Source organism: Protomyctophum bolini, assembly GCF_963924005.1.
Source record: "Protomyctophum bolini genome assembly, chromosome: 22".
Taxonomy (NCBI): Eukaryota; Metazoa; Chordata; class Actinopteri; order Myctophiformes; family Myctophidae; genus Protomyctophum; species Protomyctophum bolini.
Window position 1 is genome coordinate 32,510,082 of NC_137883.1, and position 19,094 is coordinate 32,529,175.

The 19,094-nt window shown below is 45.3% G+C and overlaps 1 protein-coding gene across 1 annotated transcript in view; it reads left to right on the forward strand.

Annotated features, from left to right (window-relative positions):
- The window catches only part of kcnt1b (potassium sodium-activated channel subfamily T member 1b), a gene marked incomplete at both ends in the record, with an annotated part of 149,489 nt that overhangs the window by 62,709 nt on the left and 67,686 nt on the right, over positions 1-19,094 (forward strand). The window contains one exon of the mRNA XM_080755692.1: positions 3,416-3,454. Within this exon, the coding sequence (XP_080611818.1) occupies positions 3,416-3,454 (39 nt within the window). The remainder of the gene's footprint in view (positions 1-3,415; positions 3,455-19,094) is intronic.

Below are 19,094 nucleotides of genomic sequence, written 5' to 3' on the forward strand. Positions count from 1 at the left end.
AACAATAAGCACCACAAGGGATTTGAAGATGTTTTGTTGAACACTGGGGTGTTGGGGTGTGATGAGGCAAGAGGACTATTTCAAGGAGGTGGTGGTTACGCTTTGATTACACGACATCATGGGGAGAAGTAGATTAGACACAGATCGGTGGTGAAGTAGTTCTGCCATGAACAGAAGGAATCAGTGTCAGCGTTTGGAAGTGCTTGTTTTCAATAACGCAACAGAAAATCATGCATGTGCATACTCTTTATTGTTAGTTACACATAGAGAAACGGTTTGTTTCGTCAGGAACATGCTGTACCCAAAACAACAGATACAAGACCTAGCTGTGCCATGTCATCTTGACTCTTAAAATGTGCAAGATGTCAGAACATAAAATGAGGCAAAAGGTGACAAACATGGGCTGCTCAATATATCATCCACTCCGTGACCAACCCAGTCTCTAGACAATTAGAAACACAATGGACACAAGGATTATTGTAAAATTACAATCACAGTGATTTGTGGAGATGAACGAGACCTCTTGAGCTGTGAATGTTCTGCAACGCATATGTGCAAAGGTTCAACGTTATAACTTTATTGTCCCTCGCAGGAAATTGGTTTGCAGCCAAGCAGTAGTAAAAATATACGTACATCAAACGACATTCAACATACTCTTTACAAAAAGACTAAATCCCAACAGGCACTAGACTAGAGACAGATAAATAATTACATTCACAAGTAGCAGAGTCAGCAAAACGTGCAATATTGGGTAAACTGTGCAAAGAGGCAAAGATAAAGTGCTTATCTGCTGTTCAGCAGCTGAATAGCAGCCGGCCGGGACAAAGGATATAGTTTGAACCCATTGAGGCAGCATTGAGGCACCGTCATCTAGCATCAGCGTAAACTGTATTAGAAATGCAGCAGATGATTTAACCCATTTTAGGCGGGAACCCCTTTTGGTGTTCGCATCATGTTATGCTTTAGCTATTGAAAAATAGCAGATCTACGGAGCTTGTAGGTCTGCTATTTTTTTAAATCGAAGAACGACTGACATAGACACATAGCTTTTTCAGAAAACTATCATTTTCAAACAGACATTTTTAGAATCTGATCTCAGGTCAGAATGGGTTAAATGAAAAAAATAAAAAACCTTCTCAATTGTTCAATCAATTGAAAAAGTAATCAATAGAATATTTGTTCAGATCATAATTGATTGGCAGCCCTACCTAAAGCAGTGCAGCAGCGCCCCTTTATGGTGCAATCAAGTACCGCTTCCCATTCTGTCCTTCAGATCATTGTGTCTGTAAAGGTTGACCTTGTTTTGACCTGCTGACCACCGCTGTTATCTTATCTGTCTTCGTCAGTGTTGCTAATCAATACGTTGCCACACAGCTGCGCTCAGCGTTTAAAGCATTCATGTCTATCCTTGACATCCCCGTGCTCCAACCAATCACGTCGTAGATCAACTGGCGGCCCGGGGGCCACATGCGGCCCCCCCCACCTTCACTTAATGTGGCCCTCAGGTTAATACCAGAATGCTGATATATTATTGATTTCAGCTAATTACTAGTATTAAAGTGTTATTGTCTTTTTTTAATGACCAGTGTATTTCTATTTAGTTCATTAAGTTAACATAACTACTACTTTTTTATACTACTAAATAAAAAAGGTTACTTTTCAGGATTCCAATTCAAAAAACTAATATTCAGGATTTCAATTCAAATATAGCAAAAAAAAAAATAGCTGATCTACAAGCTCAAAATGCGTCACAGTGCGACGCGTTTTGAGCTTGTAGATCGTCTATTTTTTTGCTATACGACAGTAATATGCAATGATGTGGCCCATCTGGAGTGAGTGTGGCCCTCTGCATCGTCAACGTTCAAAAGCACACTCAAAACCCACCTTTTCAAACTGGCTTTCCCTACATAACCCCCCCCCCCCCCCCCCCACACACACACTGACACACCCCCTTCTTGTTTGTCCCTCTTTTGATTTTGATTTCTAGTTTTTAACCTTTTAAACCTTTTTAAATAGTTTTCTAATAAATATGTCTGTACTCTTTCTGTAAAGCGACTTTGGGTACCCAGAAAAGCGATATATAAATCGTATATATTATTATTATTATTATTAACGTTGCCCCACCCCTGGTCGTACAGTAGATAGACAGTAAGGAGGGCGGGGGGGCTCACCACATCCCCCGCGGTTTGCATTTACAGTGTCCCATCTGCTCCTCTGGCCTCGTGTACTGTACGCTGTCTTTATATAAGTCTTTATGAATACATCCCTGATCGATTTCTATTGTATAGCTTTATCGCCTCCTTGCATGTTTGCCCTCGTTGAAAGCATGCGCCGTACAATCCTCAGTGTTCATGTATCCGTGCATGTTGCATCTCCGAGACTGTACAAATGGACCTATAATCTTTTTACAGTGCATTTGTGTATACTGCATTTGTCAGGTCCAAAATGTATTGTGTTTCTTGTACCTGTAAGTCGACAGCAGCCATTATCCATTATGTTCTTAATTGGCTACGGTGCTTTTCCCCCCAAATGAAAGGAGACAACCACATTATAACTGCCTTACGGTATTGCTGCCTTACAGTTGTGAGTTAGTGTGAGTCAGAAACCTACAGTATGCAACACCTCTGTGAGTCAGAAAGAAGTAATAAGGAAACCTATGCAACACCTCTGTGAGTCAGAAATAATAATATTAACCCATTCTGAACGGGAACCCATCTTGGTGTTAGCATCATGTTATGCTTTAGCTATTGAAAAACAGCAGATCTACAAGCTCATAGCGCGCCACCGAGTGGCGCGCTACGAGCTTGTAGGTCTGCTATTTTTGAAAAATCACAGAACGACTGACCTTTTTAGAATCTGATCTCAGGTCAGAATGGGTTAATCAGACCAGTGTGTGTCCAGTGGAAACCTCGTATGAATCTGATCTCAGGTCAGAATGGGTTCATCAGACCAGTGTGTGTCCAGTGGAAACCTCGTTTGAATCTGATCTCAGGTCAGAATGGGTTAATAATAACGCCTATGTTAGTGTTAGTTAGTGTGAGTCAGAAATAATAAGGAAACCTATGCAACACCTACAGTATGCAAACCTATGCAACACCTCTGTGAGTCAGAAATAAGGCATAAGGAAACCTACTGTATGCAACACCTCTGTTGCTGAGAATGCATCATCTAGTGACTCTAGTCAGTTGCCAGAATGTTGTATAAGCGTGCATTTGAACACTGAGGATTCTGCAGCATGCCACTGAGTGTGACTTCATCTCTCCCCTCCCAGCTGTCTCCTAACCTCTGTGTGCCTATGTGTGTGTGTGTGTGCCCGTGTGTGTGTTCCCGTGTGTGTGCGCCCGTGTGTGTGTGCCCGTGTGTGTGTGTGTGCCCGTGTGTGTGTGTGTGTGTGCCCGTGTGTTGCTGCGTGCAGGTATCAGGAGGAGTACAGTATGGATTCAACCAACGCTCAGTAAGTCCCTGGCAGCAGCAGCGTCGTGGTTGCATTGCATGGCATGCAGCGGGCATTGCGCCCAAGGACTGTCTAAAGAGGACAAGAAAGTGAAGACCGTAAGGGCGCCGCCATGTTGGCTCCTCCATGGTGCTCCATGGAAGGAAAGAAACATGCACAGTTGAGACCAAGGAAGCTAAACGAGGAAGTGTCGGCTGCATAAAGCCCACTGCGCATGTTTCTGTCCTTCCATGGAGCACCATGGAGCCAACATGGCGGCGCCCTTACGGTCTTCGTGTCTTGTCCTCTTTAGACAGTCCTTGTTTGAGCCCAGGATCAAATAGAGCGTTGCAGTCGTCCCGCCCCCTCCAGAGACCCCGGAAAAGAAATCCCCGTTCATTTTCCCTCATAGACTTTTCAGAAATATACCTATATTATATATACCAACAGAACCAACTGCACTATAGAAAGTGGCATCTTAAACAATCGTATCACTAAAGTCACTATAAAGACGTTGAAAATTCAGCAATCCTGAATTTCTGTTCATCAATACCCTGTTTTAATCTGTATGGTAGAGTACATTATATCAATATATTTCCCGTGATCAAATGGTCATTCTGACTTGGCTCAGCAGCCTGCTTGGTGTCCACAGTGCAGTATAGCTGAGTTAAACGCTGGTCTAGCTATGATGACCCAGGAGGCCCGAGGACTGCAGCGACTGGCGAGGGAGAGTGCTTTGAACCTGACGTCCTACAGTAGGACCTACAGTATATCACGTCTTCTTGTGTGTATACTAAAGTATCTCTCTGAAAACGGATGTGCATGTGGATGATATCTGTGTGGGCCGTTTGCTCTCATGGAGGAGACCCGGGTTCAAGTACCTCGGGCAGGTCATCAATGTTACGAATAGCAGCCTTGTGTTCATTCTAAAACGGTTAGTCCCAATACATGATTCTGATTGGCTGGTTACTGTCACGTGATCGATAACCCACACCTTCAATCACTTTATATCATTCACAGCTGATTCCGCATCTCTGTAGCTGCACTGGGGAAGGGGAGCGCTTGATTGCCTTACGAACCCATGCCGTGCGGGCGTCTAACTAAGCACCGCCCGGCTCATATGACTGTGAATGTGTGGCTCCAGGCAGCCCCGTAAAGACATCAAGCGCTATTCTCCCGTCACATAGGCTACTTGCCGAGCACAACAAGGAAGTGATGTGGCTCGCTCTGGTGGGCACAAAGCGTAGCTAATTTTGTGAATTTAATAGTTTTATTAGGTTAACATTGCTATATGTTTGTAACCGTTTATTGTTACATAGAGTCACTGTTGGCCTGAGTGAGGATGATGTCATGTGATGCGATAATTCCATTTGATCATCAATAACATAATAATAATGTGTCCTGCAGTGAACGTCAACAGGCTACTGTACGTTAAGCAGGGTTTCACAGGCATGTTTATACAGTATGAGTGTGTGTGGTCACTGTGAGTGAGTTGACTTTATGCTTTCTGGGGGTTGTGTTCCTTTCGATGGAGACGAATAATACTGCTCCCGGGGGAGCTTGTATAATTGCCGTGTTAGAAGCATCTATTGGCATCAGAGTGTTTCCTCTGGTCTCTGCTGGTCCACTTTTGTGGTGAATTCGTGAGTGGAAATCTAAGCCTGAGTTCGATGCGTCACCTTGTTGTAAGTGAGTGCACTCTGGTGCCCTGCCAGTCCCCTATCGTCACACAAGGCCTGCCAAAGGGCCCCCAAAGGGCCCCCTTGGTTCTACTTAAGCCATTCTGCGCGGGAACCCCTTTTTGGTGCATTGTTTTAATTTAGCTATTGAAAAATAGCAGATCTACAAGCTCATAGCGAGCTTGTAGGTCTGCTGTTTTTTGAATAATCATTAAAATGTGGCACAAATCATTGAATATATATTTTAGAGCGAACATTTTTAACTAAAATATTTGCTTCTGGGTGGGTCCCTGCTGGAACTACATATTTTCAGATGGGGGTCCGTGGCCCAATAGAGATAATTCTGGGGGTCCTTGAGATGAAAAAGGTTGAGCACCAACTGACATAGAAAGATTTCTCAGAAAAAAGTTAGGATTTAGAAGCCTTTATTTTTTTAATCGACCTCAGTCCAAAATGGGTTAAATCAAAGTGATACTTTGGTGGAGGTTTGGGTCGTGTGTAGTTATCTTGCCAGCTTATAACTCTATATATTATATTATTATTATTATATATTAGCGAGATATCTTCTATAGTTGTTTGGTAGTCATTCAAAAAGGATATAAATAGTAAAATGAACAGGAAGATGACTTTTTGTGTTAACGCAGTGCAGGTTTTGTAATCTTACACGGATGGAAAAATCTGCGCTTGTTGTTTGCGTTCATTTCTGTGCTAAACGAGTGACTTTGAGACCTGTTTTCACTGCGACATGAGACCAGTGGGGAGACTATTTCTATAACCGGGTGTGATATTTTTAATGCCATATTTAGCCATTTCGAGCGCAAATAATCCGATGTGTCCTTCCCAGGGCCAGGAGCTGAGCAGCAACAAACACAACCCGTAGCCTGAAGTGACATGGCTCGGGCCAATAGAATGAGGGGGTGTAGCCATCTTTGAATCTGTTTGGAAACATCACTGCACTTCTGGGCTGTATTTTACGTGTCTTAAGTACCAGGTCTTATTACTTAACTTAAGACCTGGAGGCGTGGTCAATGCCATTTGGCTATTCTGAGTGGACCACGCCTCCAGGTCTTAAGTTAAGTAATAAGACCTGGTACTTAAACTATAAGAGATCTACAAGCCCACAATGCATACTTCTAGCTTATTGATCACACCAAAGAGATTTGGTGTGGAGGGGAAAAGAACGGTTAGACCTTGTAGTAACCCATATTCCACAACCTCAACTTCCGAAAGCCTCGCTCCTATGCCACAGAAATGTGTACCGCATTACCAACAGTCATTAAGACAAGTGCAATCCCTAGACTCCTTCAAAACCGCTCTCAAAGGGCAACCACGGACGGCTGCAATTCGAAACTGGCCCCTTGTAAAATCTAAATAGAGAGAGAGAGAGAGAGAGAGAGAGAGAGAGAGACACAGTGCTGCACTGTTGCCTGCTAATGAGAGAGAGACAGAGAGAGAGAGGGAGGGGGGGTAAGGGGAGAGAGAGGGGAGTTGCACCACTCAGTTCACACAGGTGTGATTTTTTTTCCACTCTGTTTGACTTCCTTTGTGGGCAGCGGTGGCCGAACGGTTTGCGGAGCGGTCTTGATATCGGAAGGTCGCTATAGTTCGTATCCCCGGAACGGCACGTTAAAATTACCACCGCTGAAGTGCCCTTGGACAAGGCATTGAACCCCTACCATGAAATGTTCTATGAGCAGGGCCTGGCTGTTGTTGTTGACCAAACCGTCCGCAGCGACCATGTTTGCCGACCGAAGGCGGATTCCATCTGTGTCATTATTATAGCGCTCTGTCCAATCCAAGGTGACCGACCGTTAAGCACACGGTGGCGGTTTTGGCTGCTTGCTTGGTGCCATTCTATCCCTGGCGATAACAATACAGCAGGTGGACCAATCAGCAGGAGCATATCAAATCACTGTGTAAAATGGGAACAACGTACATTAGGCTGTGATATTTGTACCATCAAGGGATAATAACTTTACTGTATAGCTTCAGCTCGCTGCCTCGCTGCTTTGCTACGGTCACAACGAAACCATTATTATTACGTTTGTTCTCTGCATTTATATTAACCCATTTTGACCTGAGATCAGATTCTAAAAAATGTCTTCTACATCCTGACAGTTTTCTGAAAAAGCTATGTTTCTATGTCAGTCGTTCTTCGATAAATAAAAAAAAATAGCAGACCTACAAGCTCGGACATTTTTAGAATCTGATCTCAGGTCAAAATGGGTTAACTGATTTCAGCTGGTCTCTCTGTCTCACTCCCCTCCAGCCTTAAGTTACTTCTGTTACTTCACCTCTCGAGAACTACTTATATTTGTACAGTATGTAGGCTACTGTACTCGCAGCTGCTGTCCAACTGAAAGAGATGCGATCATATTTCACCTAATGAGGAACTATTCCCTCTTCCACTCTGGTCAACGGGTGCAGGACAAACAAACAGAAAGTAAAAATAACTAGAAGGTTGTGGGTTCAAAAACCTGTCTGGGGTTGTATGTACGTCAGCAAGGGCATGCAACGGTCACAACGGAGTTCCTAAAACAGCCGAAATAAAACGGGCTCAGATCTGAGCCAAGTCTCCTGAGGAGGAGGCTGCAGTCTGAAGCCTGTCCTGTCCTGGATAGGAAGGAATCTCCGTCCGGACGTAGAAGCGGATGAACGACCGCATTGACCTTAACCTTAATCTGTCTGTCCAAACGGTGTCCGTGAGAATGGGACATGAGACATGACATGATTGACTTTTAATCTGTATATCTTTTGTGCCAATGATGTCTTGAAATAAATTCCCTCAAGGCATTCTTGGAAATAATAACAGCGCTTGATGGACTCGTTCGTTCGCTGGCTATTAGCTGAAGCATAAAATCAGAGTCCGTCGCTATTATGGCTCCCATTGTTTATTGCAGATCACAGATTAATGTATGAATCCTTTAGAACCCATTTAGACCTGAGTTAAAAACATTCTCTTTGAAAGAATATAATTATATTCATGGACTGCGTCAACATTTTTATGATTTTTGACAAATTTTTCACCCATTCACACATTCACACACACACACACACACACACACACACACACATTCACACACCTATTCACACACCTTTACATAGATCGTGCATTACATTCACCCATTCACACACACATTCACACACCTTTACATAGATTGTGCATCAATTCACCCATTCACACACACATTCACACACCTTTACATAGATCGTGCATTACATTCACCCATTCACACACACACATTCATACACCTTTACATAGATCGTGCATTACATTCACCCATTCACACACACACATTCATACACCAAAACCATGCAAGGCACCAACCAGCACATCAGGAGCAATTAGGGGTTCAGTGTCTTGTCTCAAGGACACTAACTCTGGGGGAGCCCACAGGGTTCGAACTGGCAATTAACCTTGTGATTACCATCGAGCCACTCTGTCTACCCTTGAGCCCCCGAACAAGGTGCTGTAGGCCTGCCCTACACAGTGGGGAGGAAAGCATCAATTAAAATGAAGTACAATAACCTCAGGGAGAGATCAAAGGCCATTGGAAATAAATGAGTCTTATAACCTCTTAAACCCCAGGGAGGTAAAAGGGGGTAAATCCGTAACATCGGAGTTGGAACCCGGAGACCAATTGGGTCTCCGACTCCGTTGACCCGTTGAGTTCTGTTCAGAGGTGGACAGCCGCTGCCCCCGCCGGCGGGGGGCAATTAAGAAGATAATTAAAAGCCTCCATAGACGGTGGTATAAAGGGCAGCCTGTCCCAGAGCCTATAGGGGGCGCTGCTGCAGCAGCAAAGGCACGATCTGATCTCCTCTACAATCTATATGGGAGTTTATATCTTATGTTATTGCGGGGAAAGCTAGCTTTCGTGGGAAATAGCAGATCGGCTATTTTTAAGCTTTCCCTGCCATACAGATGCTGGGGTTTAAGTTCCACTGTATGTGCAGTTCAGTCAGACAACTCACCAATAGATTTAACCAATATTTGTAAATAGAATGAGAATACAAAGTGTGCATAATGATATTTGACTTGCCGTTCGGCTCTGCTGCATTTTCTCCCTGCCCGGCGCGATTAAGCACCAACATAAAACATTAATAGCAGGGAGATACCACCCCCCCCCCCACATGCAGTAATCCTGGTCTCTATACTGCCTCCCCCTGGCCAGCCGAGGCGCCTGATGGAGGGGAAAGGAACTGGTTGGAATAACGTGTTCCCTCCACGCGCTATACGTCCAACCAGGGAAACTCCCCCCTGTCAGGTGTAAAGGAGCAACTTGGACACTCAGGCATGAAGGAAGCATGAGTTCAAGTCCGTTGCTCTCCCCTTGTCCCCCATATATGGGGACTAGGTTGGTCTCCCCTTGTCCCCCATATATGGGGACTAGGTCGGTCTCCCCTTGTCCCCCATATATGGGGACTAGGTTGCTCTCCCCTTGTCCCCCATATATGGGGACTAGGTTGGTCTCCCCTTGTCCCCCATATATGGGGACTAGGTTGCTCTCCCCTTGTCCCCCATATATGGGGACTAGGTTGGTCTCCCCTTGTCCCCCATATATGGGGACTAGGTTGGTCTCCCCTTGTCCCCCATATATGGGGACTAGGTTGGTCTCCCCTTGTCCCCCATATATGGGGACTAGGTTGGTGGAGGGTGTGTAGAGCCCAGGATCACATTAGATGATTGACACAGGGGTGAAAAATGGGTTACACAATCGTGGGATAAAAAACTATAAAGGGAAAAAAAAGAAGAAATGCAGCATGTTAACCCCTTGAGTATACTATGCGCCTGCCTTTGAGCACGGCATGAACTCCCTGGAGTATGTCTGACTGAACTATAACTCCGCAGGCTATACGTGTCATTTTCAGAACAGCAAATATATTCCGTCCACCGCGGGCCAATCGCAGCTTGTCAACTCGGACGACAGCATGCTCATCAAGGCACGCTCCCTCTTCATTGGTTGTTGCCTGCAGGGCAAGCTCCCTCTTCATTGGTTGTGGACAGCATGCTCATCAAGGCACGCTCCCTCTTCATTGGTTGTTGACAGCATGCTCATCAAGGCACGCTCCCTCTTCATTGGTTGTTGCCTTCAGGGCGTTTGGTACCCTTGAGGCCCTCTTCTTGCTACTCAGTCAGATCCATTGGTTTAGCGTAGAGAGTTTAACCCATTCTGACCTGAGATCAGATTCATACGAGGTTTCCACTGGACACACACTGGTCTGATTAACCCATTCTGACCTGAGATCAGATTCTAAAAATGTCAGTCGTTCTTCGATTTTTCAAAAATAGCAGACCTACAAGCTCGTAGCGCGCCACTCGTTCAGTGTCCATTGGTTTAGTGTAGACTAGAGAGTGTACTAAAAGTGGAACCAAATCCAATGGTCCGTTTGGTTTAATTTGTACACTCTTTGAGTTACAGACCCATATAAGGGTCCATTTGGTAACACTATAACAGCCTTTTTATTGTGCACATTTCTTCCTTCTCCTTTATGACATTTCTTTATTTAATTTTACATTGTTTTATTGTGTTACTTTAATTGTAAATGTAATTCTTTATGGTGTTTTGTAAAATACTAGTTCTCAGAGTGGGATCCGGGAACCCCCAGGGGTCCTTGGGGGGGTTCCAGGGGGTCCCCAGGAAAGTTACTGATAGTTAGGATTAGGAACCATAACCCTTACAGTAGACTGTAACTCTGAGAATTGTGCCTTCTCATCCGAAAGTGGGGGCTCCTTGAAAATGTAAAAGTTTAAGAACCACTTCTGTAAAGCACTTTGTAACCTTGTTTGGAAAAGCACTAAAACTAATTTAAGTTAATTCTAATAATTCATACCATTATTCATACAGTACCAACCGAATTACCTTCAAGTTTTGAAATAGGAGTCTCTCTTTATTTGATGAGTCAGAGAGACTCATTTCATTTCTCCATTAGAATAATAATAATCACCAAGCATCCACATTACAGATGCTTTATAGGACTGTATTTCTCCCTCTCTCTCTCTCTCTCTCTCTCTCTCTCTCTCTCTCTCTCTCTCTCTCTCTCTCTCTCTCTCAATGTCTCTGCTTGCCATTGGCAGCGATATAGTACAGTGGAACATCACTAAGATAGTAAGATTAATACTCTGTTTTATTTAAATTTTATTTAGAATGTATAACTCCGAGGCCTTACGGAGAGTGTCACTTCTCCTTAACCCATTTAGGCCTGATGTCGAAATAAAATGAAATATAGTCTTCTGAAAGAATATATATTCAAAGATTTGTGCCGCATTTTCACGATTTAAAAAAAAATAGCAGACCTACAAGCGAGTGGCGCGCTATGAGCTTGTAGATCTGCTATTTTTCAATAGCTAAAGTATATATAATGCTTAGTTAAAACACCAAAAGGGGTTCCCGTTCAGAATGGGTTAAATCAAAATACTATCTGTAACCTAGTACAGTATGTACAGTATGGTCTTCTCATTCCAAACGGTGAACTTACTTAAAGCATACATGATAGTCACTCACAATGTCCTGAAAATAATTAGTTAAACACTAACGACTAACATTTTGGCGGACCAATTGTTGCCGTCGTAATGACTGATTTTATACACTAGCTGAAAATAGCAGATCTACAAGCTTGTAGATCTGTTATTTTCAGCATGCAACCAAGCATGTAAAATGACTTATACTGGATCTCTTGTCCACTAGAGTCCCTTCCTAACATTCTAGTCTAGTTTGTATTTGTTGTCGAAATTGTCAATACATATGTGTAGTCTTAGTTTTAGTCACCATAGCTTAGTTTTCATTTAGTTTCCATTTAGTTTTCGTCAGTGATTCAACGCAATCAACACTGCTTTCTAAGTAAGTAGCCTTGCCGAGCCATGAGGCCCATAGGGCAGGAGCCTATCTCCTGTTTCTGTAGCCATGAGGCCCATAGGGGGCAGGAGCCTATCTCCTGTTTCTGTAGCCATGAGGCCCATAGGGGCAGGAGCCTATCTCCTGTTTCTGTAGCCATGGGGCCCATAGGGGAGGAGCCTATCTCCTGTTTCTGTAGCCATGAGGCCCATAGGGGCAGGAGCCTATCTCCTGTTTCTGTAGCCATGAGGCCCATAGGGGGCAGGAGCCTATCTCCTGTTTCTGTAGCCATGAGGCCCATAGGGGGCAGGAGCCTATCTCCTGTTTCTGTAGCCATGAGGCCCATAGGGGGCAGGAGCCTATCTCCTGTTTCTGTAGCCATGAGGCCCATAGGGCAGGAGCCTATCTCCTGTTTCTGTAGCCATGAGGCCCATAGGGGGCAGGAGCCTATCTCCTGTTTCTGTAGCCATGAGGCCCATAGGGCAGGAGCCTATCTCCTGTTTCTGTAGCCATGAGGCCCATAGGGGGCAGGAGCCTATCTCCTGTTTCTGTAGCCATGGGGCCCATAGGGGAGGAGCCTATCTCCTGTTTCTGTAGCCATGAGGCCCATAGGGGCAGGAGCCTATCTCCTGTTTCTGTAGCCATGAGGCCCATAGGGGCAGGAGCCTATCTCCTGTTTCTGTAGCCATGAGGCCCATAGGGGCAGGAGCCTATCTCCTGTTTCTGTAGCCATGAGGCCCATAGGGGCAGGAGCCTATCTCCTGTTTCTGTAGCCATGAGGCCCATAGGGCAGGAGCCTATCTCCTGTTTCTGTAGCCATGAGGCCCATAGGGGCAGGAGCCTATCTCCTGTTTCTGTAGCCATGAGGCCCATAGGGGCAGGAGCCTATCTCCTGTTTCTGTAGCCATGAGGCCCATAGGGGCAGGAGCCTATCTCCTGTTTCTGTAGCCATGAGGCCCATAGGGGCAGGAGCCTATCTCCTGTTTCTGTAGCCATGAGGCCCATAGGGGGCAGGAGCCTATCTCCTGTTTCTGTAGCCATGGGGCCCATAGGGGCAGGAGCCTATCTCCTGTTTCTGTAGCCATGGGGCCCATAGGGGCAGGAGCCTATCTCCTGTTTCTGTAGCCATGAGGCCCATAGGGGGCAGGAGCCTATCTCCTGTTTCTGTAGCCATGAGGCCCATAGGGGGCAGGAGCCTATCTCCTGTTTCTGTAGCCATGAGGCCCATAGGGGCAGGAGCCTATCTCCTGTTTCTGTAGCCATGAGGCCCATAGGGGCAGGAGCCTATCTCCTGTTTCTGTAGCCATGAGGCCCATAGGGGGCAGGAACCTATCTCCTGTTTCTGTAGCCATGAGGCCCATAGGGGCAGGAGCCTATCTCCTGTTTCTGTAGCCATGAGGCCCATAGGGGCAGGAGCCTATCTCCTGTTTCTGTAGCCATGAGGCCCATAGGGGGCAGGAGCCTATCTCCTGTTTCTGTAGCCATGAGGCCCATAGGGGCAGGAGCCTATCTCCTGTTTCTGTAGCCATGGGGCCCATAGGGGCAGGAGCCTATCTCCTGTTTCTGTAGCCATGAGGCCCATAGGGGCAGGAGCCTATCTCCTGTTTCTGTAGCCATGAGGCCCATAGGGGCAGGAGCCTATCTCCTGTTTCTGTAGCCATGAGGCCCATAGGGGCAGGAGCCTATCTCCTGTTTCTGTAGCCATGAGGCCCATAGGGGCAGGAGCCTATCTCCTGTTTCTGTAGCCATGAGGCCCATAGGGGCAGGAGCCTATCTCCTGTTTCTGTAGCCATGAGGCCCATAGGGGCAGGAGCCTATCTCCTGTTTCTGTAGCCATGAGGCCCATAGGGGCAGGAGCCTATCTCCTGTTTCTGTAGCCATGAGGCCCATAGGGGCAGGAGCCTATCTCCTGTTTCTGTAGCCATGAGGCAGCTTGATGTACAAGTACACCCCCTGGACATGACGCTAGTATGTCACAGGGACTTACCCCCCAATCCAACCCTTTGATGCTGAGTGCCAAGCAGGGAGGCACTGGGTCTCATTTTCAGAGTCTTTGGTATGACCCGGCCGGGGATTGAACCCCGACCTCCCAGTCTCAGGGCGGACACTCTAGCCACAAGGCCACTGAGCTGCTTTCTAAAGCATGTGGTAAACCCTGCTGACATGCTATTACTACGGGTCAGCATGTCTCATGTCTCCTTTAGTAAAGGCATCTTTGAACAGAACAGCCAGCCCTTCTCTTCTCAACACCCACTCAATTCAATTCAATGCAATTCAAAGGGCTTTATATTGGCATGAGAGAAAACATACGTTTATACGTTGCCAAAGCAGAAAGCACAATGATTATATAGTCTTTAGGGAGTTTGTGTTCCCTTTGATATCGTTCTCCTATCATCACAGCAACTCACGAATCTTGCTGCTGTGTTTGCACATTGTTGTACTTCTTCGCCCAGCAGATATGGGAGTTTTTTTTTGTCATTGGTCATGCTTTCAAAATCTGTGTGTGTGTGGTTGTAATCTGTGGGAAGTATGTGTGTCTCTGATGTCTTGGTACAATGAATGGACAGATGGTCCCTCCCACTCACTCACCCAGAGAACAGTCCACACTCACCCCATTGTCCTTTGAAGATCAGAGTCCTTCCCACACTTGCACCTGTAGATCAGTAGACTTCAGTAGATCAGTAGACTTCCCAACCTCTTCCTTCAAAAATCCCGAAGGCGTCTGGCCCGCGGCCCACGTACCTCATCTGACCACCCAACATAACACAGACAGCACCCGTTCATTCAGCTGGCCGTTTAAAGTGGTCAGGGTTGTACGGGTCACAGAACTGGTTTATTCCCCTAGTATGTCTTTTAGAAACCACTGTTTCTGACGTTATAGAAGGATCTAAAAGCTTTTCCCACTGTTGACATACAGTATATAGAGTTCACGTTTAAGAGTGTATAGAGGAAGTCTGTATCAGACAGAAATGTTTGGGTCAAAACGGAGATGGAGACAAATGAGATGATATGATGTTTTATATATAGTTATTCATCACATGGTCAAAGTTGAATACCACAATAACAAAGTGTACATAATTATAACCAGGTGTATTTCAACCGTAATTCCTTCACAAGGATTAAGATACAGTTGGTAAAAAGGCTATTGTGAATCAGCGCTATATCTTTGTTGAAGCATGGACGTAAAATAGAAATCGCCACCATATAGGTACTATATACATATTATATATGTATATATATAATTATATATATATATATATATATATAGAGAGAGATAGCAGAGGCTTCACTAGAGCTGGCTGAGCCAATACAGAGAATAAGAGAAGATGCTCTGCCTGATGGAGGGGAAAGGAACTGGTTGGAATAACGTGTTCCTTCCCCGCGCTACGTCCAACCAGGGAAACTCCCCCCTGTCAGGTGTAAAGGAGCAACTTGGACACTCAGGCATGAAGGAAGCATGAGTTCAAGTCCGTTGCTCTCCCCTTGTCCCCCATATATGGGGACTAGGTTGGTCTCCCCTTGTCCCCCATATATGGGGACTAGGTTGGTCTCCCCTTGTCCCCCATATATGGAGACTAGGTTGGTGGAGGGTGTGTAGAGCCCAGGATCACATTAGATGATTGACACAGGGGTGAAAAATGGGTTACAAAAATCGTGGGATAAAAAAAAAAAAAAAAAAAAGAAAGTGAAATATCCCTTTAACTCTTTAGTCCTCCCCAATTCAGCGTGACTAAGTGGTGATGCTACATATGCTATCGTATCCCGTTTCCATCTGTTTCTGGACAGAGTGAATGAAGCATCTCTGGGTCTGTTATGGATGCAAAGCTGTTGCATGTTTACTAGTCAGTCACTATGCTGTTCTCGGCATGAGCGTCATCGAGTCTTAAGTCTGTTTGAAATTGTAATCACTGGCAGTAGCTGTTTTTGTTTGTATGGGCGTGCGTGCGTGGCACAATGGTACAGTGCTTATTGCCATGGTAACCGTCATGGCAACTGATGCTTTCACAGTAAGCCGACCTAGAATGTCTGTTTTTTCTCCCGACATCATCATCCTCGTCCACATTTAGCTCGGCCTGAAACACAAAGGCTACGTTTACATGAAGGGTGATCATTCCGAATAAATACTTCCGAATAAAATACATCCGATGTAATGTTTTTTGCCGCGAGTTTACATGGGAAATGGTCATTCCGAATGAGTGTTTATATGGAGAATAGAGGTGGGATCGGGCCGACTTTATACTACCCGAACCGAACCCGTCACCGACAGCTTTGTGTCCAAACCGAAACGAGCCCGACCTTAATTATTAATATATGCGCCTGGCCGATACCCGACACTTTTTTTTGTTGAGGAAGGCACTTTAATAATTCCACTGACAGCATACAGCTTGCCTGGCTGTTACCTTTAGACATATTATGCCACACTATATGTCTTGTAAATTACCATGAAAGGGGTCCGTTTTATATAGCCTAGCCTACTACGTTGATAAATAGCAATAGTATAACACGCCGTGCACACTACAAAGCACACTGCACAGCACTGTGCGCAGTCAGTTGCATACACACCGTCATTATTACACACACACACACACACACACACACACACACACACGCACACACACTCCTGCAGTTTTATACCAGCATTGATGATTGATTTGACATCGGCAACTCTGCATTGGCAATATTTAATCCACACAGCTTGTTCGTGCAAAGTTGCAAACTGCTATTCAATCAAACAATCCGCGCCAGCGGGAGGCGATTATTGGTAGCCTAATTTGCCATGGTCCATGGGCAGGATCGAGTAACTACTCAACTCTTCACTGTTCAACATCTAATAAATCAAACTATTTATATTAATCCAAAAATTGCGGTTTACATGTTGTCATGGAGGAGGAGGATCGCATCCGCCGTGGGTGAGTTCAACCTAAGCTAACTCCTGGCTCCTCTCTTCAGTGGTTCTTCCAGCTGCGCCCCATATAATGTAGCCTCGGATCCCTACGATCATTCTGTAGCTTCAGACCTACAGAATTGGCGTAGTGACTGAGGTTCACAATTTCACATAGGGCTACGTTCGCTGCTGCTGCTCCACGTTTTTTTTGTGGATTTCGGATCTGAAAAAAGGAACAAAATAACGCGCTCTATGTGCAAACTCCTTTGCGCCGACGGCGCGCCTTGGATATGAGCGCCTTTGGAGCATGCTCAGAAAGACCAGAATTAATTTACATCCGAAGCAGTGTATACATGAGTCAAATTTCTTTCAATCGCATTGAAAATCGGAGTAATCCGGCCAGTGACATCGGAATGGTTTTTAGATCGCATCGAGCGTTTTCATTCGGATGTAAGTTTTTGTAGGTGTTTACATAACAACGTTTAATAGGATTGAACTTCTATTCGGAATGAAAAGGGGATTTAACTGCTCATGTAAACGTAGCCAAAGATGATAGAACAAGTGGCATGGTGCTCCCTGCTGTGTGACACTTCTTATTTTCCTCAACGCACGCACACACGCACGCACGCACACGCACGCACACACACACACACACACACACACACACACACACACACACACACACACACACACACACACACACACACACACACACAACTATAGGGTAGCCAATTACCTGAAATTCAAACATATATAGTTCGAAAAATATAAATAAGGGACGCCCAGAAAAAGAAACACTACACTTCACACTATTATGTACAGTTCTTTTTGTATATTGCAACCTGTATTATAGTATACGCAGAGTGGTTTGAACTTTGTAAGGTAGCAGTGTGTCGTCATTGGTTGATTCCCAAAAGTAAGGAAGTCAGTTCAATAAGGGACAGGTCTTTAGTCTTTTAGTTTCCAAATAATAATATGACCCTATGTACTATATGTGCACTTGTGCACTTGGTCCTTATTTTCTCGGGCGACTGTGGCTCAGGAGGTAGAGCAGGTCGTCCAATGATCCATGGGTCGGCGGTTCGAATCCCGGCTCCTCCTCCTCCTGTCCACATGTGTCCTTGGGCAAGAAGACACTGAACCCTACACTGCCTCCAGTGAGTTGGTCGGTGTGAGCTCGCCACTGTCGGTGTGTGAATGTGGGAAGTGAGGACGCTGGCGTCGACTGTTCGCCGCTTCACCTCCCAATGTATGAATGAACTTTGAGCACTTGGAAAAGCGCTATAAAAATGCAATTCATTATTTCTCCAAAACACACACACACAACCCCCCTCCCCAGGCTGTTTGCTAGCTGCCCAACCGCAGCGAATAAATCCTTAAATGTCTTGCTAGCCCTACAGCATGGTGTGTGATCTTCCTCTTCGCTCGCTGTAGCCCTGAGACTCAAACACAGCAGGGCACAGTGCTGTCCAGCGTTTGAAGGCTGTAGCCCTGAGACCCAATCACAGAGAGCACAGTGCTGTCCGCTGTAGCCCTGAGACCCAATCACAGCAGAGCACAGTGCTGTCCGCTGTAGCCCTGAGACCCAATCACAGCAGAGCACAGTGCTGTCCAGCGTTTGAAGGCTGTAGCCCTGAGACCCAATCGCAGCAGAGCACAGTACTGTCCAGCGTTTGAAGGCTGTAGCCCTGAGACCCAATCACAGCAGAGCACAGGAGGCTACATGTGCGGAATGGTAAATCTTTCAGCCTACGGTATTTCCAAACAGAAATTGTCAAACTTCAAACACGTACAGTCCAGACGAAGTTGTAAGGACAGACAAAGAGAGAAACAGACAAATCTAAATTGCGGCTGTGAAAACTACACCTTTTAAACCCCTGTTGGTGTTTTAAGCATTTTGTTATGCTTTAGCTATTGAAAAATGTGCCTCAAATCTGGGGAGGTCCCTGGAACAACATATTTTCAGATGTTGACATGAAAATGTTTGAGCACCACTGACATAGGAACATGGGGTATTTCAGAAAACTGTCTTTAGGATTTAAAGACCAATTTTGTACAATCGTTCCCTAGGTCAAAATGGCACATAAAAACGACTCCAGGGTGTCTAATGAAGTACTGTCACCTCATAGACACATGAAAAACTGGAAAAATACAACAATTGTGGCACTCCATCTTTAAAAATCACTGTGAACCGTGTGGTGCAACTCCCCTTTCTCTCGCCTCTCTCTCTCTCTCTCTCTCTCTCTCTCTCTCTCTCTCTC